This window comes from Podarcis tiliguerta (assembly GCF_965153285.1).
Source record: "Podarcis tiliguerta genome assembly, chromosome: 11".
NCBI lineage: Eukaryota > Metazoa > Chordata > Lepidosauria > Squamata > Lacertidae > Podarcis > Podarcis tiliguerta.
In genome coordinates, this window is record NC_139544.1 from 60,457,054 (window position 1) to 60,482,014 (window position 24,961).

General features: G+C 45.0%; 1 protein-coding gene across 9 annotated transcripts in view; it reads right to left on the reverse strand.

The window, feature by feature from the left end:
• The window catches only part of UBAP2 (ubiquitin associated protein 2), a 79,482-nt gene that overhangs the window by 23,446 nt on the left and 31,075 nt on the right, over positions 1-24,961 (reverse strand). For all 9 annotated transcript variants that reach the window (XM_083402706.1, XM_083402708.1, XM_083402704.1 and 6 more), the window contains 11 exons: positions 19,395-19,495; positions 18,042-18,094; positions 15,452-15,519; positions 13,969-14,158; positions 12,483-12,696; positions 12,047-12,321; positions 9,389-9,561; positions 7,021-7,231; positions 5,340-5,379; positions 1,368-1,557; positions 796-862 (listed from right to left, as the gene is read on the reverse strand). In XM_083402706.1, coding sequence (XP_083258832.1) covers positions 796-862; positions 1,368-1,557; positions 5,340-5,379; positions 7,021-7,231; positions 9,389-9,561; positions 12,047-12,321; positions 12,483-12,696; positions 13,969-14,158; positions 15,452-15,519; positions 18,042-18,094; positions 19,395-19,495 — 1,582 coding nt within the window. The remainder of the gene's footprint in view (positions 1-795; positions 863-1,367; positions 1,558-5,339; positions 5,380-7,020; positions 7,232-9,388; positions 9,562-12,046; positions 12,322-12,482; positions 12,697-13,968; positions 14,159-15,451; positions 15,520-18,041; positions 18,095-19,394; positions 19,496-24,961) is intronic.

A 24,961-nucleotide genomic window follows, 5' to 3' on the forward strand; every position in this document is an offset into this window, starting at 1 on the left:
CATATTGCTGACAACGTACTCCAAACCTCTGGATGTGAGGTTTCATGTAATGTTAAACAGTACAGTGGTACCTCAGGTTAAGTACTTAATTCGTTCCAGAGGTCCGTTCTTAACCTGAAGCACCACTTCAGCTAATGGGGCCTCCTCCTGCTGCCGTGCCACAGGAGCACGATTTCTGTTCTCATCCTGAAGCAAAGTTCTTAACCCGAGGTACTATTTCTGGGTTAGTGGAGTCTGTAACCTGAAGCGTATGTAACCCGAGGTACCACTGTATGCTTTAATAATGGGGATTCTAGGATTTCTCACTTCTTGGTGACCAGCCTACTGTGAAATATGAATCTAAAAGCTATTCAAGCATCTGGGAGTTTTTACTTCAAGCACAAAGCATCAAGATAAAGTTCTGCCAGCTGCCACCAAAATTCTGCCATCATCATTTACAAGATTATCAATTCTCTGTTGTCAGCTGGCACATACAAGTGGATCTTGGATATCTCCCCTCCCCTGCTGCTTCTACCAACTTTCAAGTAGCATCCTTCTCCAATGCTGTGCCGTTTCCCCCTTTGATTATAGTGGAAGCTACCCAGCAGGCAAACCTCAATGTCTTGAGGCACAGAGAAGGGAAAAAAATCATTCAGAACTATTAGTTCTGGCAGGTAACGAGTGACAAAAAGATTGTGTATAAGGGAAACGATTCCTCACTCCAAGTCAAAAGGAAGACACCCGTTCCATTGCAAGAGAGCCTAATTTTTAGTAAGGGTAGATAATTTAAGCTCTTGAAACATGCAAGGAACTTACCGTGTGTGATGTAGATGAAGACAGTGCTGAGGCAGATGAGAGGCTGCTCTGATGATTTGAGAGAGAACTGGGAGGAAAACAAGTGTGAGGGATAAGATAACTGAGGGTCAGTTCACATAGCGGGAGGGGGGAGACTGTCATCTGGGGACATATCTGGTTTCTTTCAAAACAACAATGACCAGCACTGGAGTGGGCAGGTAGATTAAGAGCTGGTAGGTCACTGGGCAATTCTCACCATTAAAAGAAAGCCACCCACGTCTTGTAACCTCAAGGCTAGACTTGTAAACCAGAAGCTTCAGCAGGTGCAAATATAGGTGCTAAGAGTTAGCCGGTCACCAGCACCACCCAAACTCAGCATTTCCAGCAGCCTAACTGGCTTCCTTTTGGTAACCAGTGGTGGTGGGTGAGCCATGTGTCTGCATCATTGTGCAACATGGGCCTTTGGTGGAAGTGTGTCAAATGAAACTGGAGTAAGCTGGCCTTGTGCAGGTTAAGGAGACACAGAGGAGCACCACTTGTGCGCCTGCCCACCCACCTCCAACTCACGCCCACCCCTTACCACCCTGCTGTACCTGCTTAACTGGGAGAGTGAGCTGCTGACCAAGTCATTTGACTGCGGCAAGCTGGGAAGTGCTGCTGTATGCGGTGGTGCCGAAGGTAGAAGCAAAGCTGTGGTGGCCGTGGTGCTAGGCAAGGAGCAGCCTTTGGCGGGCAGGGCCGGAGGAGAGGTTTCTGTCTTAGAGGCTGGAATTGATGGAGTGGCTGAAATAAGTTGGGAAAAGCAATTCAGAGGAGGGGCCTGCTGCACAGCACAACCAAGCTGGTCGGGAAGGTGTATGTGTAAAATGGCACGCGCGTGAGAAAAAACATATATCCAATCACTGGGCCATAACGGCATTAGGAAAGCATCAGCAACTCTGAGCAATGACAAGTCCACACGGTTCTCATTATCCACACACCATGACTTTGTTTGCCCAGTGGCTGTACATAGAATCATAGAATCATAGAGTTGGAAGAGACCACAAGGGCCATCGAGTCCAACCCCCTGCCAAGCAGGAAACACCATCAGAGCACTCCTGACATGTGGTTGTCAAGCCTCTGCTTAAAGACCTCCAAAGAAGGAGACTCCACCACACTCCTTGGCAGCAAATTCCACTGTCGAACGGCTCTTACTGTCAGGAAGTTCTTCCTAATGTTTAGGTGGAATCTTCTTTCTTGTAGTTTGGAACCATTGCTCCGTGTCTGCTTCTCTGGAGCAGCAGAAAACAACCTTTCTCCCTCCTCTATGTGACATCCTTTTATATATTTGATCTACTCTTAAAAGTAATGCCTCTGCCACACCATGGTTCTCTCCCTCAGCCCATTCAGCTCCCCAACAAGCAAGTGTGGCTGTGTTATTTCAGCCAAGCGGAAAACCGCCAGGATATCTGGAAGGAGCAAAGAGCAGAACAAGAAATGATGCTGTGAGTGGTGGCATCTGTGAATGATGATCTATCCTGCCAAGGAGTCAACAGCCAGCCAACGTAGTTTTCTCTATTGTGCGCAGAACAAGCAAACCTCCAGGAATAGTCCACACAGGTTTGCGCAGGTTAAACATGAAAAAAAACCCAGCAACATCTTTCTAAAAGTCGTTAAAAGAGCCGAGCTATCTTGTATGATTCAGATATCTGTGCACAGGACGGAGTGGGAACACACACAGAGTTTATTGATTGTATCAGATTCATACAACTGCCCCTTCAAGGTGGTATTTTATCAAATTCAAGAATACCAATAAAACATAATAAAGTTACAATCAAATTGCAACCACACTGTATTACTTTCCCTTAAAACTGAATAGCAGCTATTAATTAGAAATCAAACTGAAATAAACATGTTTTGTTTCTTTTAAGTTTCCAAAGCTGGAAAGGCTCATGTTTCCCAGGGAAGAGTATTCCGTAAGTATGGGGCCATCACTAAAAAGGCTCTCTTCAGCCTAATATTTCTTATGGACAGACCAGACAGCAGGGTCTCAGTGATGGATTACAACTTCCAGACAGGCTTGTATGGGACCACGCAGTCCCTCAGACAACCTGGTTCCAAATGATTATGGACTTCAAATGATCACAAGCAGCACTGTGACCTGGGCTCAGACACAAACAGGCAGCCAGTGTAACAGTTACAGAACTGGTGTAGTATGTTCTGCATGCTTGGCCTCTACTGACGTTTTTGCTCCCATATTCTGAAATGTTAAAATTTCCAAACGGTCTTTAAAGGCAGCCCTATGAAGCACAATGGATATAACCTGAGTGTCACAGTAGCAAGATCTATATACTCTAGATATTGTCAGCGGCTGGAAAACCAGTCAAAGTTGGTTAAAGGAATTATTGCCATTGGTGTCTCCTGCAGTTTCACTGAATGAGGTGAAGCCAGGGGCACCTCCAGGTTCTGTACCTGATTCTTCAGGAGTAATTGAACCCCATCCAAAACAGATTTCCCATACTTCAATGGACTTAAATCTGGCTTCTACAGCAGCATCTTTACCACTGCATCTTTTAGAGAGGCTGAACTACCTTCTCCCTCAGTTAAGTATTTATCATCTCCAAAGTCCATACTGACAGCCTGGTCCTGGCAGATTCTACTGGCCAGGAAGGACAATTCCAAAAGCAAGGGGCAGATATCAGCCACTCAAGCAAATAAACAATCTATTAAGGCTGCAAAATATATAGAAGCATTCAAGCCCGCATTCTGAAGCACTCCAGTCCAGTGACAGATATATCACAACCACGAATTTTGCCTCTAAGTGTCAAGTAGAATTATTTTAACGTGTTAATGTATAAATCTATGTTTTATTATGGCAAAATGTGTCTCATGAAGAATCCCTGCTTAAAAGAGAAATCTAGAAGCCTCCCAAAAATGACTGCTAAGATCAAAGGATACTACAAAGAAAGAAAAAAAACCCAGAACGATTCATGCAAGGCAAACTTCCAAGATGTCAATGGACCACTTCTTTGGCCCAAATGTGATGTTAAGCTCAGTGGATTTCCTTCCTGATAAGCCTCACCCATTTCCTTATCCAGCAGTAAGGATAAGGAGTGTCTTGTAGGTCAGCTGGTCTGGTTCTCTTGGTACATTAATTACAACAAAAATCCCACCAAGTAAAGCTGTTTTGTACAAAAATAGCTGGAAAAGTCTGGAGGTTCCCAAGGGAAAGCTATAAGCTTTAAAAATTGACTTGCTTTCCACCCCTAGGGCATTGCTGAAAAAATTGCTTCTGGGTTTTGCAAAATTTTAACAGCCCTATTTTCTAAAAACACACAAAATGTAAGAGCATAACTCTCTAGACGTTAGCAGAAAAGACTCAGTCACAGGATTTTCCACAGCATATTGTATCAGATATGTGCTTGGAAGGTGAACATCATAGTCTATTCATTGTGGCTTGCTAGATTCCACAGGGTAACCAAGTTGCTCCAGCAAGACTCGCTCCGCCAGACAGCCTAGCAAGTAATTTAAGGTCAAGTTTTAACTACTTTGAATGAATTTTTTTTAAAAAACCCAGCAACTGTTGGAAGGAGCAAACACATCAGAGAACAATTAGGCACTCACAGTTGTGAGCTCATGGCACTTGAAGAAAAAACAAAACACTTCACTAACAATCTAGTCTGAAGCTTTAACTAGTCGACCTACGTAAAGGACATTAAAGCAATGCATTCCTTTTGAGAGCTGGTCCAGGCAGCTTCCCTTGCCAGGAATGTGAATTTGAGAGTAACAGGCAAGCAAAATGCTGCGAGAGAACAAGGGAATTAGTGGGAAAACTGAAGCAAACGTATGAAGAAAGCCCTGCAGCTGGATCAGGCCAAAGGCCCATCTAGTCCAGCTTCATTTTCATAGCAGCCAACCAGATCTCTCTGGAAACCCCACAAGCAGAACCTGAGTGCAACAGAGGTCTCCCCACTTGTGCTCCCAAGTAACTGTTATTCAGTGGAAGTAGACTAGCCTAGCGATCTGCCATCAGACCTGAAAACCATGCCCCAAAAGAGGAGAGCAACAAATCAAGTGCTGGCAGTCAGCAGAATGCTAACTCAGTCCAGGATTGACTAAACTTCAGCCTAGCTTGGGAAATATCCCGAATGTGGCTGAACTCACATATGCAACTGTACAGAGACCACAAAAAGCCACCAAATGTGCTGGCCTCACACAGGATGCCAGCTCCCTGCAGGATTGCCGCAGGTATTCTTAGTGAATGATTTTTAAAAGGGATGCAGTGTCACCCCTGTCAAAAGTCTGGGCTTGGGCACAGGGTGCATGCAAAGGAAGCAGGAAATGGCCTGAGCTCAATATAGTTAACTGCTAACACCCATCTGTACACCAGGTGGCAAGCTTCACACAGCTGGCTTGACTGTGAACTACTAAGACCTGCATGGAAAACCAGCATAAACACTCCAAGTACAAATTACCGTCCTCACCACCCTGATCTCCGAGAGCAGAAGGCTATCAACTCATACTACAAAAGTGCACAGCAAGGAAAAACTCGTAACTCCATGCATAACAAAGGTTTGTGAACTTACTGTCAAGGGTTGGCTGTGTTCGCACACTGCTGTGTCCATTCTGGAAGAGTAATCAAATAATATTAATTAGCGGATCAGCTCTCCAAAAGTGAAATGAAACAGGTAGCCAAACCTCAGCTAACACAGCAGGAAAGGAAAGGTCATTTTTTGGTGCTAACATGCAAAAACAGTGAGAAATACGTGTAAGGGGTCTGTTCTACTAACTCAAAGAACCTTGTGACACATTGGGGGCAGTCCATCTAAAGTGTGGCAGGTTTTTAGCAATGTTATCTTTTAAAATCCAGCTTTAACCTGACAAATGCTTTTTCAAAGTCATTGCTGTTTTCTGTAAGCCTGTGTGATGGAGCAGGCGAAAAAACAAATAAGACCATGGTTGGCCATTCCCCTCCAAATGTACAGCATGTTTGTATGCATGTATGCATCTTTCTTTTCCTTCCTTCCTTCCTTCCTTCATATATCATCTTTCTGCCAAGGTGGCTTACACTTTTAAAGTATTAAAATGAGTGATGCAAAATGTAAGGTTGGTCAGAGGGAGGGAGGGGATAAGCTGGCCAGAGTTTAGTGAGGATGCTTGTTAAAAGGCAGGGATTTTCAAAGCATGCTGAGAGATAAGTGACTATTGCCTGGCACTTTTAAAGTGCAAGTTCTGCAAATACATGTCTTGGTTTGTGTACGTTGTAGTGTATACAGGGTGCAGCGCTCATCTCACTTTTCAGGCCGAGGGAGCCAGTGTTTGTCCGCAGACAGCTTTCCGAGTTATGTGACCAGCACAATGAAACCACTTCTGGTGCAACAGAACACAGTGATGGAAGCCAGAGCACACAGAAACACCATTTACCTTCCTGCCGCAGTGGTACCTATTTATCTACTTGCACTGGTATGCTTTCAAACTTCTAGGTTGGCAGAAGCTAGAGCAGAGCAAAGGAAGCTCACCCCATCGTGAGGATTCAAACCGCTGACCTTCTAATCAGCAAGAATAAGAGGCTCAGTGGTTTAGACCACAGTGCTGCCTGCGTCTGAGCAAGCATACCTAGACTTCCAAATATCCCCTACTATGACAAGTGACTGTCTCTTAAGCTTATTAAGTCTTTTGCAGTTTGAACAGTTCCTGCCAATTGATCACTGGTACTGTTTGACGTTTTGTAATCAGTTATGCTAGTCCCCAACTCATTAGACAGTCTTCAGGAAAGACTGTGGTTCTCAGTGTTGGTTTGATAATGCTGCTAGCCTACTTTACAGGGTTGTTGCAGATTACTGAGCATATGTGCAAAGCACTTTTGACTGCTCAAGGACTTTCAAGCTGCATCGACTCCAAAACATTGTGGCTTCATTTGAAAAGACAAAGCAATCAATATGGCGTTGCTGCTAGATGCTGCCCAGCTGGGATGTAAACAACGGTGCGATATAAATCTGATAAAAGATGGTTTGTTCTTAAATGTGTTCTTTTACAATGCATCATTTTGTTGTTTGCCACCTTGGGCTCCTTTGAGAAGAAGGGAAGGACAAAAGTCTAATAAACAGAATAAAATACTTCGGTCAACGATATCTGAAGCTAAGCCTGAGACACTGTGAGCAGTATGGATGAATTAGGCCTTAGGTCATTTATCTCAACCCTGGACTCCATAAGCAAGCTGCACTATGGTGACATTTCCACAGCGGATGCTTTGCAAAGCCTACTCACCGTGACAGCAGCTGAGATTGGTTCTGATAGAGGCACGGAACTTTGGTATGTTATCCTGCTATGCACAGAGGCCTGGTCAAAGGAGGACGTGGTTGTTATGGGACTAGCACTCTGGGAGGAGCCGCTGAGGCTGGCAGAAGTGATGGCAGGGGTGGCATAGGTGGGCTCCTGCACTGTATTGGACATTGGCAAAGAGGTATTCAAAGGATCGCTGGAAAAAAACAAAAGTCATTTGACATCACGGTTAACATGGATTCAGATAGCACCATCAAGTTAACCAACTCTCCAGAGAGCTGCTTTGAACCAGATATGCAAGTTTCAACAGCTTAAAATAAGGAAAGGCCTATGCTGGATGCTCACACAACTCCAAAACAAAGAGGCCTTTAAAATGAGGTTTTGGAGTCCTGCCACAAGGGTGAAGTCAAAAATTTGAGATGACCTTTGAAGTAAATCGACACCACTTGTTTCCCATGGCTCTGCGTCACCGTTTCCAGGTAAAAAGACTTTGCTCCTGGCTTTTAAGATAAGTCCAAGGGAAGACATAATAGTTGTGAATGGTGTCAAGAGGGGAAATGTTCTGCCTCCCCTTCTTGCAGCATTAAAACCCACTTTGGCAGTCCTGAGCTCAGGGCTGGCCCAAGACATTTGGGCATCTTAGGTGAACCACAAAATGCTACTCCCCCTGCATCAGGAGCAAGGGGGAATAAAGATCTACATTGGGGTCTGCTACCACCGTGGATCCTGCCACCTGAGGCAGTCACCTCACCCTGCCACATGGGTGGGCTGGTTTTGCCTGAGCTTGCTACCAAAGGTAAACACAGAAAACCAAATAGTGGCTTTCTTGGCCCATTAGGAAAAATCCAAATACCTTGTCAGGCCAATGCCTTTATTAGGCCAATTAGTAAGTCCCGAACTTGTTTGTCCAGCCCAAAAAACCCTCATAATCAGACTAGATAATAAAAAAACACGGGGGAAGGAGGGGAGAGAAAAAAGGCTGTTTTTCAGGACATCCATGTCTGCACCTGCTACAAGTCTTAACATTGAATGTGGGAGGAGGTAGCAGACATTCACATGTGGCCCTTTCAGGGGCTTTGTAGGTTCCACCCAGGCCTCCCAGGAAGGACACAAAAATGACTGATCCCCCATCTCTGCAAATACTGTATTTGAGAATTAGAGAGACTGAGGACCAGCAATTATAATATATACAACCAAGGCAAACTTAAGCCACTGTGAAGACTTAACTAATGGAACTCACTGCCACCAGACACGATGATGTAAAGAATCGCTAGATAATTCACAGAAAATAGCTCTATTCTGAGGCTATTAGCCAGGTTAATTAAACAAAGCCTTCATTTGTTAAAGGCATCCTGAGATGCTGGGGACAGAAAAGGGGCAGAGATACTGCCATGCCCCACTTTGTGTGCGTCTGGCTAGCTGGATTTTTGGCCTAATCCAGCAGGACTCCTATGTGCACCACAAGGACAACTTCCCTACTTCACAAACTCAGTTGTCATTTTACTCAGTAGACTCACAAGGCCACAGCTGTACGAATCTGCTTTATCACTGTAACCCTGAGCTACAAAATGCTCTTGCACAGTACTCTTGTCAGTACATTAAGATGATCATCTCTGAGCGACAAAACTGTCAATGCTTGTAGCGGCACAGAGCCAGGGCACACAAGGTGTGGTGCACTTTCTTCATATTCTGACTTGTGCTCTTCTTCCTGTGCATTCTCCTTTAGGGCGCTGCTTCGTTTGGCAGTCGGAAAATTTGAACTGGGGATATAAACCTGGACCTCAGGCCAGCTAATTCCTCATCTTTAGCCCAAATCCTCTGCAACGCTCATGGATGAAAAGGATGCTTTTTTGTTGCTGTTGTTGCTATTGAGGCTCATTTCAATAAAGAGCCTGTCCCTTCCTGAGCTCCTATTTGCAATCTCAAGTCTTCTCATGTAGCACTTTAAGACCCAAGCCCAATGCTGCCAAGGAATAAATGGGAAGCCAAACCGCCCAGAGTGGTGCACTGGGTATAAGAAATAAATTATTATTTTGTATTGTACTACAGACAGCTGGGAGAGTTTACATAATTAGGGAGTTCATAGGAAAGCTAAGGCATTCACAGCATCCATTTCCACTTCCAGCCTGATTTGCAATGCGGGTCCTTGCAGCCAGCAAGTAATAAACTTCTTTACATTTAGAACCCTACACCCAGGATTCTCTTATTTACATGTAGATCTGTTTCAGCCCCAGGAGGGTTGTGCCACAGAGTCCTTAGAACAAAACACCTTTATCTTCAGACATCTTCCCCGACACAAAATCAAGCTTAGTGAGAAGCAGAGCAGAGGACAGAAGCGGAAGAGTGTGCGTACTTTATGGGCTTTGGGTACAGGATGTTGTTGGGTGCCTGGCTGGTGTTCTCGTAGCTTGAAGCAGTTCCAAACTCCGAGAGAGAAGGCTCCAACCCAAACTCAAGAGCGCCAAACTGCACATTTAACCCTGATACGTCTGTGGATCCAGGCATCTCCACAGCAGAGGAAGGGATCTGAAAATGAAGGAACATGTTGGTAATCTGTTGATTTGGCACCAGAATGAATAATTTCTGCCGCACAGATGCTGCTTTGTACAATATATTTACTTTATTTCTATTTAAGGCGTGAATATCCCGCTCATAAAACAGATTTCCAAATGCAATTAAATGTACCCCCCACAAATCCCAGAAAAACAGTGTGGTGCAATTTAACAGCAAAAGCTAGAATAATACTATTCAACAGACATTACGAGTTCAAGAGAAGAAAACAGTCTCAACTTGCAGTCGAAAGTGCCATGTGCCATATAAGGGTCCTAGGGTAGGGAATCCCAAAGCTGCAGCAACAACACAGAAAAGGCCCCGCTCTCCAGCCACGTGACCTCTAAAAGGCAGGGACAATGGTCCTCAGAGAAGAGCTCAAAAAGGGCAGGCAGGTTTATACCCTGGTCCCAAACCATATAACAGCTTTATCGGCCAAGACACACAGCATTTGTGCCAGGAAACAAAATGGGATGCAAAGAAACAGGGAAACAACTTGATTTCAGATTAAGGAGACCTTGACTTTTAGGAATGTATTTGCTGCCAGTCAGTGGGAGTAATGAAGATTAAGCCAAATAAAAACTTCATCTCATAGCTGCAAGAGGCATTCACACCCCCACAAACAGAGTTTGGGACAGATTTGTACAACAACGTCGCTGGAAAAATACCAAGCTCCCACCTTCTAAACATCTCAAGAATTCCCAGATTTGCACACAGAACGCCAACAAGTGCATGCTGTTCAAATTTACCCTTATTTTGAAAGCTACATAGGCAGCTGCATTAACGTTTTGAAGATTATGTGATCTGCACAGCACTCGACACCTGCTAAGTTTATTAAGCAGCTTAAACTTTAAACTCCAGCATCCAGCTACAAAAGCCAGACTACCGTCTTGCACAAAACAAAACAAGCAGCCAGATAAGGGACATTCTGAGGAAGATCTATCAATGTAGGTTCTTTTGTCTCCAAAACAAGACTACAGCCCAAGTACAACTGCATTGTGCAACTGTACAAAATTAGGCTTATGGAAAGCATGTTTTAATTTATGGGAAGGCAAGTTAAGGGCACCCATTTGTTTCTGAAGCTATTTTGACTCTGGTGAAAATGTTTAAGATCACCTCTCCCCACAACCATGAGCAGCAGCTTCTGTTTAAATATAAGTGAACATACACACACCTTCATTATTATTAACATAAAAGTACTGTTTTTAAAAGTTTTTTTTTAGTGTTTTATTGTTTACATATAGTTGTAAACCTCCTAATATTTTGTGAAATAGCAGTATATACGGTAAATACTTTTATACCTAAATAATCGTAACAGATATGTGACACCTGGCTTGAGAGCAGTACATGTGAAAAGGATCTAGGAGTCTTGGTTGACCACAAACTTGACATGAGCCAACAGTGTGACGTGGCAGCTAAAAAAGCCAATGCAATTCTGGGCTGCATCAATAGGAGTATAGCATCTAGATCAAGGGAAGTTATAGTGCCACTGTATTCTGCTCTGGTCAGACCTCACCTGGAGTACTGTGTCCAGTTCTGGGCACCACAGTTCAAGAAGGACACTGACAAACTGGAACGTGTCCAGAGGAGGGCAACCAAAATGGTCAAAGGCCTGGAAACGATGCCTTATGAGGAACGGCTAAGGGAGCTGGGCATGTTTAGCCTGGAGAAGAGGAGGTTAAGGGGTGATATGATAGCCATGTTCAAATATATAAAAGGATGTCACATAGAGGAGGGAGAAAGGTTGTTTTCTGCTGCTCCAGAGAAGCGGACACGGAGCAATGGATCCAAACTACAAGAAAGAAGATTCCACCTAAACATTAGGAAGAACTTCCTGACAGTAAGAGCTGTTTGACAGTGGAATTTGCTGCCAAGGAGTGTGGTGGAGTCTCCTTCTTTGGAGGTCTTTAAGCAGAGGCTTGACAACCATATGTCAGGAGTGCTCTGATGGTGTTTCCTGCTTGGCAGGGGGTTGGACTCGATGGCCCTTGTGGTCTCTTCCAACTCTATGATTCTATGATATACTGCTTACTGCAAAATAGGCTTCTCAAAAAGACACCTATATGAAGGCTTGGCGATATTGTACATTTATTTAATCTGTTAGGAGGCAGGTAATTGAGTGAAGCTGAGGCTCCAAGACTTTGGCCACCTCATGAGAAGAGAAGACTCCCTGGAAAAGACCCTGATGTTGGGAAAGATGGAGGGCACAAGGAGAAGGGGACGACAGAGGAAGAGATGGTTGGACAGTGTTCTTGAAGCTACCAGCATGAGTTTGACCAAACTGCGGGAGGCAGTGGAAGACAGGAGTGCCTGGCATGCTCTGGTCCATGGGGTCACAAAGAGGCGGACCCGACTAAACGACAACAACAAATTGAGTGAAGCTCTTTCATGAGCTGACGGCCTTCGCCTATGTCTAGCAAGGGCAATACTGCCAATGCTTGAGCTCTGCAGCTTTACCCACCTTTGAAGCTGGGGGTATCCTCCGTTTTGGCGGCTTGATCTGTTTCTGCTGCGTTTGCTGGGAAGGTGCCACCTGGCTATCGGCAGACAGGCTGGGGAGGTGCAGCATTTTGCTGGCAGCCATTGAGCTGTCAACCGGTGATGGCTCCCGGGCTTTCTGTGGGGTGAAGGATTCCAATCCAGGAGGTGGGGCAGGGGCTGCCAGTGTTTGCTGCTGCTGCTGCCGCTGCGTCAGCTGACTCAGAACTGGGGATGGTTCAGGCTGGGATTTGAAGTCTAAGCACCAAGACCAAGGGGAGAAAATGAACAATTACATCATCCCTTGCTCCAGAAACTGCTACTTGGTCAGCAGGTTTCACTAGACAGAAATAAAGTTGCTGCTTGTTCCCTCCCCCCACCCCACCCCGCTTTAATCCAAGGGGTCAATGAACACTTACCAAACTGACTGAGGATAGAAGGCTGTGAAACTGACGGTTTTACATCCCAGGATGATGTTGTGGTTGTGGAAATGGGGGAGTTTGTACTGAGAGAACCTTGCGACGGGAACTGGCCCAAGCCTGGAGATTTCAACTGGTCTAAAATCTGAGATCCAGTGGAATTGGCCAGCTTTGAAGATCCAAGCTCTCCAAACCCTGAACAGAGGACTGAAGACTAACGAGAATGGGGAGAAGAAAAACACACCAAGGTTCACTAGACATAATACACAGCAATTCATGTTCTATAATATATTACAGAATAATACAAATACATTATACACAGCCAGTTATTAAAAACGCACATGTCTGTGGGAATCTCTGGTATCTTTAGTGCTTGCCTTCTACATCCGGAGATGAGAACATTTTTGGCCCTGCAGGCCAGATCATTATCAACCCTGCAGAGGGCCAACTTTGGCAGGTGGGGTAGCCCACCTGTAAATCATGACAGCAGCTGAGTGATAGGAGGGCAGCCCCACCCAACTGCCAAAGTTGACTTATGGAGGTGTGGGAGACAAGTCTGCTTCGCCAACACGTTCCCTACAGGGAATGCCCTGGCAAAGGAGCACCCAGCAGGACTCAACCCTGCCCATCAGCTGATGTTGCCCGGTATCTTCAGGGCATGGACATATGGACATGGTTCAGGGGAAATGGTCTTTCTGGCCAAACAGAACCTCCAGCCGACCGCGATTGGCCCACAGGCTATAGGATCCCAATCTCCGCTGTTTGGAACTAAGCTTAAGCACATGCAACTGTTCTTGAGCATAGACCCCTTTGACCTTTCTCCCTTCCTTCTTTTCTGTCGATATTTGGTTTGTGAACACCCTGGAGGAGAAATCTGCTTTTTTGCTTACATTACTCTGTACACTCCCATAGGAATCATTGTAGTAGTAAATATGACATAGAAAGTAGGAAATGAATACAAACAAATTTATAAATTCATGCCTATGGGATAGTTTTAGGGGGAGGGAAGGATGAAGCTGTGCCAGATATAGTGAAACATTATTTGTTTGGAGAACGATACCCTGCCTGTACTAGCAAAGCAATTTTCGCAGAGCTAGAAGACTCAGAAAGTTTTCATTTCCACATGCAGCAGTCAGATATGTGCTTGGAAAGAATGCATCACAGTCCTCCAGCCTGGAAGCGCTCTCAATTTCACGAGCAAAACTGCCTTATTTTAATTAATATGCACAGAGTGTCCTCTGCTGTACTTTCGAGAATCAATAGAAGTAGGTCACTTCAGCCACTGACAGGGAACAAGTCAGTATACCAAATATGGGGCTCCCCAAGCGAGGCTGGGAACACTAAGGTTATCCTTTGCAAGAACAGGCTCACATGCCATGTCATGGCAATCTAACTTCACTTTTGCAAATAAGTAGGCAAGACGGCAAACATTATTCAGGGCACAGGACTGCCTGGCATTTTTAAATAGCATCCAGGGCGACATTACCAGGCTCTGCGGAGAGTAGGAGTTCACAGTGCTTGTGTTGCTTGCTCCCAAGGCCATCTGAGAATCGTGTTGGGAATTTGTGAAGACCAAAGCCTGCCCAAAGCCTTGCTGCTGAGGAGTCTCGAAGGAGTTTGCCTCAGTTTCTTGGCCAGACGTTACAGACTTCTGAAGCAGCGTCACCAGGTCGATGCTACAAGACAGAGAGTTATGGACTCAGGATGTCAAGACGCAAAGGAGGCACAGATGTGAGGAAACCATACTTTGACTTGAAGTAGCTCTGGTCACTCGTACTCAATGATGCAAGTTAGGGTATTGTACACCTGAGGCACCCCTGACAAGTATTTGTCCAACATCTTTATTGACAGCGTCCAAAGAGATTATGTCATTTTCGGACATTATAATATTGCCTGCGGTAAGAAGCTACTCCTAAGTAGTTTCACTTTATCTTGCCTGAGAGACACCCAAAACCTGAATGCAAGGGAGGCAATTTGTTTTAACAATGAATGCCCTGTCAGAGAAAGAGGACAGAGGCAGATCCCAATATGGATATTTTGAGCATGTAAATTACTCTTAAGTTCCAAGTCATATTTACAGACCTGGTCTGTAAATCACCAGATACTGGCACCACTTCAATCATTATCTTAATTTGAAATATGAAATCTTAAATTAATCAAATCTTTGGGGGGGAAAGCTGGATTACACTTCACAAAAGAATCTCAAACACAGCACAATCAAGTAATTGGCCAGCTTCTTCGCATGGTGTACTGTTCTTCCATAATCCGGCTTTTCAGAGAATTTAGAATTAGTCATAAATGAGCTCCAGGAGGCAGCAAAAAGGAGGATAAGGGATGGATGGCCAGAAAAACTGAAAGAAGAGTTGAAGCCAGTGCAAATAAGTAACATATACAAGGGAGGAGCAAGAAAAGGTCCACACTCTTGACCCCTGATTCCACCTTCATTTTTTCAGATACAAACTGAAAGCGGTGGTTTCTCATCTGCATTGCAGCCCACATTATTTGTGGGTGTAATATCACATACACTCTCTCTCTCTCTCTCTCTCTCTCTCACACACACACACACACACAAAGAGATTCAATTTCTTAAAGGATCAAACTGATTGTAAGTCAACTATTCCATCATCTGAGATAAAACTTATATGACTTAAGCCAAAAGTTTAGAACAAGATCCAATATACGCAACCCCCGATTTATGCCATGTTCAATGTAGGTGCGACTGCACATACATGCCGAACACAGAAGTAACCTGAAAGCGTCACAAAATGGGGCAGAGCAAGAGGGGGCAGAGGTGGGGTGAGGGCTGAACGGGGTGTTTGCAGGCTTTTTCAATGGGATTTCAAATATGCACCCATTTCACTGATGCGCACAGTGACCTACTGCATTTCAAAGCACAAACACAGCAGGAACTAGTTTGTGTGAATGGCTCGCCTAGATGTGGAACAGAGAGAGAGCAGGGAAAGGTATACCTTTGGCCAGCAGCAACGTGGTTCTCCACTGGGACAGATGAAGCAGTGAAGACCTTTGTTTCTGAAAGCTGAGACATGGGGGTGGAGAGAGAAAGAAATTGAATTTTAGCCACATTAAACACACAATTCTTTTTCAGGAGACAATATTCATGAGAAAGACAAGAAGAGACATGTTGAGGAAGACAAAGTGTTCCATCTAGCCAATCAGCTTGCCTCAGAACTATGGCCCGTACAAACTGATTTCAGGAAGGAAACTGATACAAAAAAAGGGGTTCTCAAGCCTGATAGGAAATTAGCCTCCCCTCAGTGTGTGAGTGTATGTGTGAGTGTGTGTGTGTGTGTGTGTGTGTATATGTGCAACATATACATACATACATATATATATATATATATATATACACACACATACACACACACACACGGGTAGCGCTGTGGTCTAAACCACAGAGAGAGCCTAGGGCTTGCCGATCAGAAGGTCGGAGGTTCAAATCCCCGCGATGGGGTGAGCTCCCATTGCTCTGTCCCAGCTCCTGCCAACCTAGCAGTTCAAAAGCACATCCAGTGCAAGTAGATAAGTAGGTACCGCTCTGGCGGGAAGGTAAACGGCGTTTCTGTGTGCTGCTCTGGTTCACCAGAAGTGGATTAGTCATGCTGGCCACATGACCCGGAAGCTGGACGCCAGTTCCCTCGGCCAATAAAGCAAGATGAGCACCGTAACCCCAGAGTCGGCCACAACTGGACCTAATGGTCAGGGGTCCCTTTACCTTTTACAGTATATATAAGGTGGAGATTGTCTGGTGCCATGACAAAGTGCTCTGAGCTCCTGGGAAGAAGGGGTGCATATAAACACATTAAAGAATCAAGGGATGTTACAGCAGAAGAGTCTCTCAGTAAAGAGGGTTTGCAGACTACTGTTAAGTGGCCAATACGTAACAGGAACCAAAGGCACATGCTGGCCAAGGAGAAGGGGTGAGGGGAGAGACAGAATGCTATGCTGGCCTGGAGCGATCAGGCCAATGCAACCACAAGACAGCGGTGGGGCCAGCTCAGGATCCAACACATCCTGCTCACTCCCAAGACTGAAAGTGCCTTACTTTATGATAGCCTAGAAGGCCTCAGCGCCTAGGACTTGCCGATCAAAAGGTCGGCGGTTCAAATCCCTGTGGCGGGGTGCGCTCCCGTCGCTCGGTCCCAGCGCCTGCCAACCTAGCAGTTCGAAAACACCTCTGGGTGCAAGTAGATAAATAGGGATCGCTTACTAGCGGGAAGGTAAACGGCGTTCCGTGTGCTGCGCTGGCTCGCCAGATGCAGCTTGTCACGCTGGCCACGTGACCCGGAAGCGTCTGCGGACAGCGCTGGCCCCCGGCCTATAGAGTGAGATGGGTGCACAACCCTAGAGTCTGGCAAGACTGGCCCGTACGGGCAGGGGTACCTTTACCTTTACCTTTAGAAGGACAAAGGAAGCTTCCCGTGAGGATCTTATTTTTTCTGATGCCCAGGTAACCTATAGGTGGGTCAGTGGTCTCTTGGGATAAATCCTGGGTTGAACTGTGTAGCACTGTGTCAAGCAAGCTCCAACCCCTCCAAAAGCAGTAAAAGGCAGAAGAGTCTCTTCTCGGCAAGATCAGCTACCTTATCAGACTGCACTGTCCTTGTGGCCAGAACTGATGCTACAGACTGGGAATAATTTTCAAACGGGTGATGGCTCAGAGAGCCTGCTGAGGACGGTGGCATTTATCAGATCAGATGATGTTCCCAGCAGCTGAAAAGTTTTTTGTTACACAGAATCCAATAAGGCTTCTGGGAAGCAATTTAATCTGCTTCTGGGCGAGCCCAATCATGGCACAAAAGCAAACAACAACAACAAAAATCTCTCACTGGCACTTTGGCAAGTTCCTCGAAACAAACAGATGATGACTTGTGGTTGCCAGTTGCTTTGCAAGAGTCTCATTGCCACACTGAGCCCCTCTTAGCAAGAATCATCTGTTCAGAAGCAAACTCGGGGGTAGGCTGCAGATTTAAATGTGTCCATCATTCATCAAATTCACAGAGTATTTGAACCAAAAAGCTTCTGCGCAGCCCCAAACTACCTAAGAATATCAGTTACCAAAGATGATCAAGGGATAAGTGCTCCTTTCACACACTACTTGTGTACTTTACATGAAGGAAGAAGTAGAGTGGATGGGATGGAGCAAAGTGGGAAATGTTTTTCTCACATTTAATTTATTTGCTCAGTTTATATCCCACACTTGCCTTTGAAGTAGCTCAGTCAACAGAACTAATGAGAGAATTTGTGTAGTCCTGCTTTTACCATTGAACTTGGGATACTGTTCAAACATTTCTTTCCAAAGAATTTTTGCAACACAGCTTAGATGAGATTTGGCCAGCCCTGCTGCAGCAAAGGTTCTTTTGAAAAGAGACATTTGAACAATATATCGGGATTAAAATTAGTCAAAGTTCAGGCAACGTTCAAGACAAGGTGTCCCAAAAACTAGCAAAACGTTCTAGGTAGCTCATTCAGAAGGATGTGGCACTGGCTGATCAGAGAATGAATTCAGTGTTCCTGCCTACCCAATAATTACAGACTTACATCTTCATTCCAGTCTTCAGCAGTCCATTCTTCTATTGTGTTCTTCCATGCTCCTATGGAAATAAAAGAGAGAAAAGATAAACAATCAACCCACAATTCCTGGTGCCATACATCCCCTTTGAGAGGTCCATCCCTAACCCATGTGAAAAGAAATAGAAGTTTAGGGTAAAACTTGCAAGGTATTAATTACCATACTTATTATGATAGCTTTCAGCCAACCTAATGAATCCTCCATTAACACTGTCTAAATTCAACAGAATTATTATTTTCTGAAATAGCTCAAAACAAGCCCACAACTGCCTCCCAATGCTCAGGGCATCCATCTGCTGGTGCTGTCATCAATGGTGCAGTGTTTTAGGATAGAGATGAAGGCTGGCAGAGCAAAGATTAGGGAGCATAACGTTTTTTCCCTACAATTTACAGTGGTACCTCAGGTTACAAATGCTTCAGATTACATACGCTTCAGGTTATAGACTCCGCTAACCCAGAAATATTACCTCGGGTTAAGAACTTTGCTTCAGGATGAGAACAGAAATCGTGCAATGGCAGCAGGAGGCCCCATTAGCTAAAGTGGTGCTTCAGGTTAAGAACAGTTTCAGGTTAAGAATAGACCTCCAGAATGAATTAAGTTCTTAACCCGAGGTACCACTGTATTTTGAAAACCCCACTGTTGCATTTAAGGAAAACTCGAGCAACATAGGCCGGATTGCACCATACAGTTCAAGCAGTGCCCTCTAAGTTTCTATTCAGGTCATGTGTAAAATTGTCTTCTGTAACAGCTAGGTCTCACCTGTTGCCAACATCTTAGAAAAGGAGCACAGACCATCTACTTTCTTCATAATGACTTGCCCTGAGCCTTTGAAATCAGTTGGGAGCTGGGAGTAGGGAGGTTGCCATTGCACTGGGGCACCTCTGAAGCCCAGTGTGACTACAGGAGCAAAGCCTGATCCAACACTGTGGAAGCGCAGGATGTGTAGCAAACACAAAATCTAAGGAGCTTCTTTTACACACACAAAAACCCCCAGAATTCTCTTACTGAGGTGGTCCCAATCCCTTCCTCTGCCACTGTAGTACAAAGGTGGCCACAGAAAGCCTCCTTTTTAAGATAAAGGATCAGAATCAGCAACACAATTGCAACACTATTCGAAGGCACTTCCCTGCCTTCAGTTTCGGATGCCCAAACGTCTTATCTATATCCTGTGAGGACATGCACATGCGCACACTACAATGTTGTGTTTTAATGTTGTAACCCAGGTGAAGCACATTATCATTATGAATAATGATAGTAATATTTTTGCTAACGTTAACTCTGGCACATTTGTCATTCTCAAACCTTCGGTGGTGTTGCCTCACCTGTTCCATCATCTCCCTCATTCTGCCCAGACTCCCAAGATTCTTTTGTTCCAAAGCCATCTGTAGCAGAAGACTCCGTATAATCTGCAGGGTTAAACGTCCTACAGGTCAAGAGAGTTGAGAAAGTCAGAAATATACAGAAAGATGAGCTTGTGTACCTGCCTTAGACAGAGTAAGACCGTTGGTTGGTCTAGCCTAACACTGCCTCTTCCAACAGGCAACACTTATCTGGGAAGTTGAGGGCACTGACTCTAGGGTCTTGTGCAGGCAAACCATGTGCTCTTCCAGAGAAGTCTGGAATAGGGAAGTGCCACTATGAACATGCAAACCCAGCAATCATAAAAGAAACCCCTTCTTTAGCATCGCTAAAACTGGATTAGAGGATAGGTGGATGGGAAAAAACAGCTTCCTATCAATTTCTTAAATGGCTATTACTAACTAAATAGAATGCACCAAAGTTTCCCTATGGTTGGTCTGGAAACTGCAGTTTGTGCAGACTGTACAGAACTATAATAATAATAATAATAATAATAATAATAATAATAATAATAATAATAATAATAATATTTTATTTATACCCCGCCCTCCCCAGCCAAGGCCGGGCTCAGTGCGGCTTACAAGCAATAATAAAAACAAGGTGAATGATTACAACTTAAAAAATAAAAGTAAAATACAACATAAAATAATGGAACATTAAAATATTAAAATGTAGCCTCATCGCAGGAGGAGAAGGAAAAGAAAAAAGAAAGAGAGGGAGGGAGGGAATCAAATTGGCTCCAAGCCAAAGGCCAGGCGGAACAACTCTGTCTTACAGGCCCTGCGGAAAGAAATCAGATCCTGCAGGGCCCTGTTCTCATGAGGCAGAGCGTTCCACCAGGCCGGGGCCAGAGCTGAAAAGGCCCTGGCTCTCGTTGAAGCCAATCTAACTTCCTTAGGGCCCGGGACCACGAGGGTGTTGCTATTTATGGACCTTGAGGCTCTCCATGGGGCATACCGGGAGAGGCGGTCCCGTAGGTACGAGGGTCCTAGGCCATGAAAGGCTTTAAAGGTCAAAAGCAGCACCTTAAATCTGACCCTGTACTCCACCAGTATCATACAATATTTGTTCTCCACTGTCTCTCAGGGTGGCAGGACCTATGCTTTGGAACTCCCTGCCTATGGACATTAGGCCAGCAATCTCACTGCACTGTTTTATAAAATGGTCTGGAAACTAAAAACATCTTCACTAGCTGCCAGTGCACTTCTGGGGGGGATTCAGAAGGATGGCGTTATATGGTCAACATATTTGACTATATGAGTCTGCTTGTTCGCTGGAATAATCATCCTATACCCCACTCTTGGGAGGTCAGACAGGTAACAAGGAAGGGCCATTTCAGTGACAGTACCTAGGCTGTGATAAACCTTCCTAGAGACGTTCCCTTGCCCCTCCATCCTACTACCACTTTGTTGACTGCAGAGGCACATTAAAACTTTATAACAAATTAATTTTAATGAGAGACAGCTTGAGGGTCCTTCTGCTTATATTATAAAATGGCTTAGAAGCCATTTGGGCATGTAAGCAGTACTGTAAGCATGCAACTTATGCGAGTGTTACGCTCCAGGGATCACATCTAAAGCCCAAATAACATATAGTCTAATTATTATTATTATTATTATTATTATTATTATTATTATTATTTTATTTATACCCTCCCATCTGGCTGAGTTTCCTCAGCCCCTCTGGGCGGCTCACAGCAATACATCAGAACATACTAAAACATCAAACATTGAAAACGTCTCAGCAGGTGGGATGGTCAAAGTCAACTTTCCTGGAAACCCACCTTATTTCCAATTTTTAAACTTTTTTTTTTAGCCACATGCACAAAGCTGAATGTGCACAAGTTAAATTTGCAGCTTTACTGTATGTAAATTTAATAATAATAATAATAGGTGTTTATTTTGGTATAGTCACTTGAATGGTGCTTCCACATGGTCTTTTATTGATCTGAATTGCATTTTATATATATGCTTGCCACCTTGTAGACTATACTGTAAAACAGCAGACTATAAAGCAGTTTAAATAAAATATACTCCCTTCTCACTGCGTGCAGCAATATCTGTGACCTTGCACACTCCCACCCAGCTCTTCTCGTCACATAAAGGCAACAATATCTGAACTGGGAGATCCCACAGCTATCTGAACAGAACTCAATGGCTGAGGAAACATGGGATGGAATAACAACGAGCGAGCAACCTTGCACTGAATAAACCTGTACAGCTGGATGTGCCTTCTATACACAGTGAGGAGGCCAACAAATCCCTGATCTCAATGCATTCCGAAAACATGGAGGGGAGGGGCAATTTAGCCACTACTGTGCTTCTTAAAAAGCATGTCTGCTTGTGCCTCAAAACTATCATTTAGACTGACTGTGCTCATGTTGTAGCGTACCATGAGGGAAGCAGGAAAGAGTGCCAAGGTTGGTAAGTTTTTAACTGCACAGTGAGAGGCGTTGCAAGTGAATGAGCGAATGTGCGATTAATTTGACCCTGCCAGATGGTGCCAAGGAGCAACCACCACCTACTGCCAGCAGAGGATGTAATTTCAGAAGCTCTCAGCTGGAGTATAGTTGGGGTGAATGAGCTCCAGTAGTCCTTTTAACTCCTTATCCGCCACGCCCTGCTGCCTACATTAGATGGCAAAAACACCTTCTGCTCATGCTTCCAACAGTGCTGAGATGGTGACTTCCCAGGGGGTAAGCATGGTGCACCAAAAACAAAGAAGGGTCTTGCAGCATCTTAAACATATTTATCATGCCTTAAACCTCAGTGGGTGAGCCCACTTCACCGGATGTGCATTGGGTGGGCAGCTAATATAACAGCCACCATTAGTCACCATTTCTGAGATTAAGAAAACAGGCTCCCAACACCACAGCCGTGCCTATGAATACCTCAAGAGCACAGCTAGCAAGCCTTCACACTTTCTAAGGCACGGGTGTCAAACACAAGGCCCGCGGGCCGAATCCGGCCCGCCAGACCTCATCATGTGGCCCGTGTAGCCGCCGTTCTCGCTGCTGTTCTCGCCCATCCAGTGCACCATCGCCTGGTTGTGCACCGCGTCACCTTTCAGCACGAAGGAGGTGGTGAGCAGAGAGGCTGCCTCCGGAGGTCCCCCGCCGGCGCGACCCCACAGGCCGCCCGCCTCGTCCCGCGAGCTGCCGTGTCTCTGGTGGCCGCTCCGGTCCAGCGGGCCTGCTGCCCAGGAGGCGCCCAGCGTGAGCAGCAGCAGCAAACGGAGCAGAGCTGCCCGGCCGGACGCTCCTCCGCGCACCCCGGCAGCCGCTGCGCCACCGCCGCCACCGGGCAGGGATGCGAGTCTGGCAGGCGAGGCGCGGAGGACGGGAGGGAGCGAGCAGAGATGTAGGCGGGAGCGCGGCGCGGACGCGCGGCATGGGAAACAACGTGCCAGCAACGTCCCCCTCAGCCTCGGCTTGCCACGGAGGGCAAGGGGAGGCGGCTGCCTCAGGCAGCAGGATCCACAGGGGCAGCTCGGCCCGTTGTGGAAATGTGCTTCCTCCACCATCACCAGATTTGGGGCCGTGCGGGCGCCTCACCTGCCCCGAGCCAAGGGAGCACAAGATAACGATGCCTATTTATTCTATTAGGGGGGGCACCAAATTTTGTCCTCACTCAGGGTGGGTGCCATATTACCAAAGTCCGCCCCTGCCCCCCCCCAATGGGATTTGAAATCCAGGGATTTGAAATCCAATAAATTCCTAGGAGTGCCCCTGTCCGTACTGAGTAAGCCCCTCAGCCCCTAAAAACAGACGATACCAACTTTTCGACATTGTGATAGTGATGTTGTGATACGGTAGCAATATATTGCAGTGTTGAAAAGCAGAGGGAGGAACAAGCAGCATTGGCCCCTGTCAGAAACTGGGGTGCAACCGGCACATCTCCCCCCCCCCCCCGCCAGCGCCTGGCACAGGGAGGAGGCAGCAACAGGCGGAGAAGGAAGAGAAGGCGCAGACAAGCCCCAGCCACAAGACGCAGTCCAGTAAAGATGCCCTCAGACTGGGCCTGCACAATGTTATGATACATCACCACAGGGGCAGACTTTAGTAATCTCTCATAACAGGGGTGTCAGCCTGAATAAAATATTGAGGGGGGGGCAGGTAGGCCCCACCTCACATCATGATCATCATCATAATTTATTACTGGTCAAAGACCAGCTCGAACCTCACATAATTTATCACATGCCACACACACCCCATTTAAATGTCAAAGCCCATCAACTTCGGGGGTCTCAGCCTGCTCAAATATTTTAGGCCGATACAACCGGCCCTTTGAGGGTGACCAAACTGCTGATGCGGCCCCCGATGAATTTGAGTTTGACACCCCTGTTCTAAGGCAATGCTGGTTTGTTTGTTTTTTTATTTGACAGACTCTTTGATTTGGATGTCAATTTATTCCACGGTATCCTAAACATTCTTAACACAAGGCCAACAGATACTGCAAGTCCAGGTTAAGTTTTACGTTCAGATTATTTAAACCCCTTAACATTTATTTTGCAATTTTTTTACTAAGAAACCAGAAGCATTTTTACTAGGCATTACAGGGAATGAGATAAATAAGAAAGAGAAGAAGGTGTTTTTATATGCAGTGACAGCAGCAAGAATATTGATGGCTCAGAAATGGAAGCAAGAGGAGCTGCCTACGATAGAAGAATGGAGAACTAAAATGATGGACTATGCGGAATTGGACAGAATGACAGGAAGGATCCGGAATCGACGAGATCAAAGATTTACAGAAGATTGGGAGAAGTTTATTCAATATTTGCAAAAACTAAGTGATAACCAGATTACGTTTGTAAGTTTTAAAGAAGCTTCTGTGATGTGAAAATGTAACAATAAGTAAAATAATGAATTGAATCTAATAGTTTTAATAACAAGGGGTAGGAATGTGTTAAAAGTGATAAAATGAAGGAAGCTCAGACAAATTGAGGGAAGTCAAAAATGGAATTAAGATGTAATTAAGAAGCTGAAATGTACAATTTTGTTTTTTGTATTTGTAAACCAATAAAAACTAAAAAAAAAAAATTGCTTTTGCAATTTTGCATCTCCAAATCCTATTGGGCACCTGCAAGTGCTATTTTGATATTTACAAAGTATTTTCAAGGGCACCCTCCCCATATTAGCAGCAATATAACACAACCATTTTGTGCTATCCACGAAGTTGTGAAATGCAATTGTGCATATGCTGCTCAAACAGTACATGTCTTGACTGCAGCAGGTGTGAGGTTTGTTGTTACAGAGACTCACAATGCACTATAATTTTACAGTTGTACCTAAGTGATTGTTATAATTCTGCTATGAATATATTAATAGCATAATATTCTGTTTAGATACAGATGTTTTTCTGGAAATAATAATAATAATGCATAATAATATGATTGGCAAAACAAACAAAAAACCCTTACTATTCAGTAATATTACAATGCCCCAGCTTGCACTCCGCATTTTGTGTGTGTGTATGTTTGTGTGTGTGTGAGAGAGAGACACTCTGCGTGTTTTAATTAAATTCTTGGGACA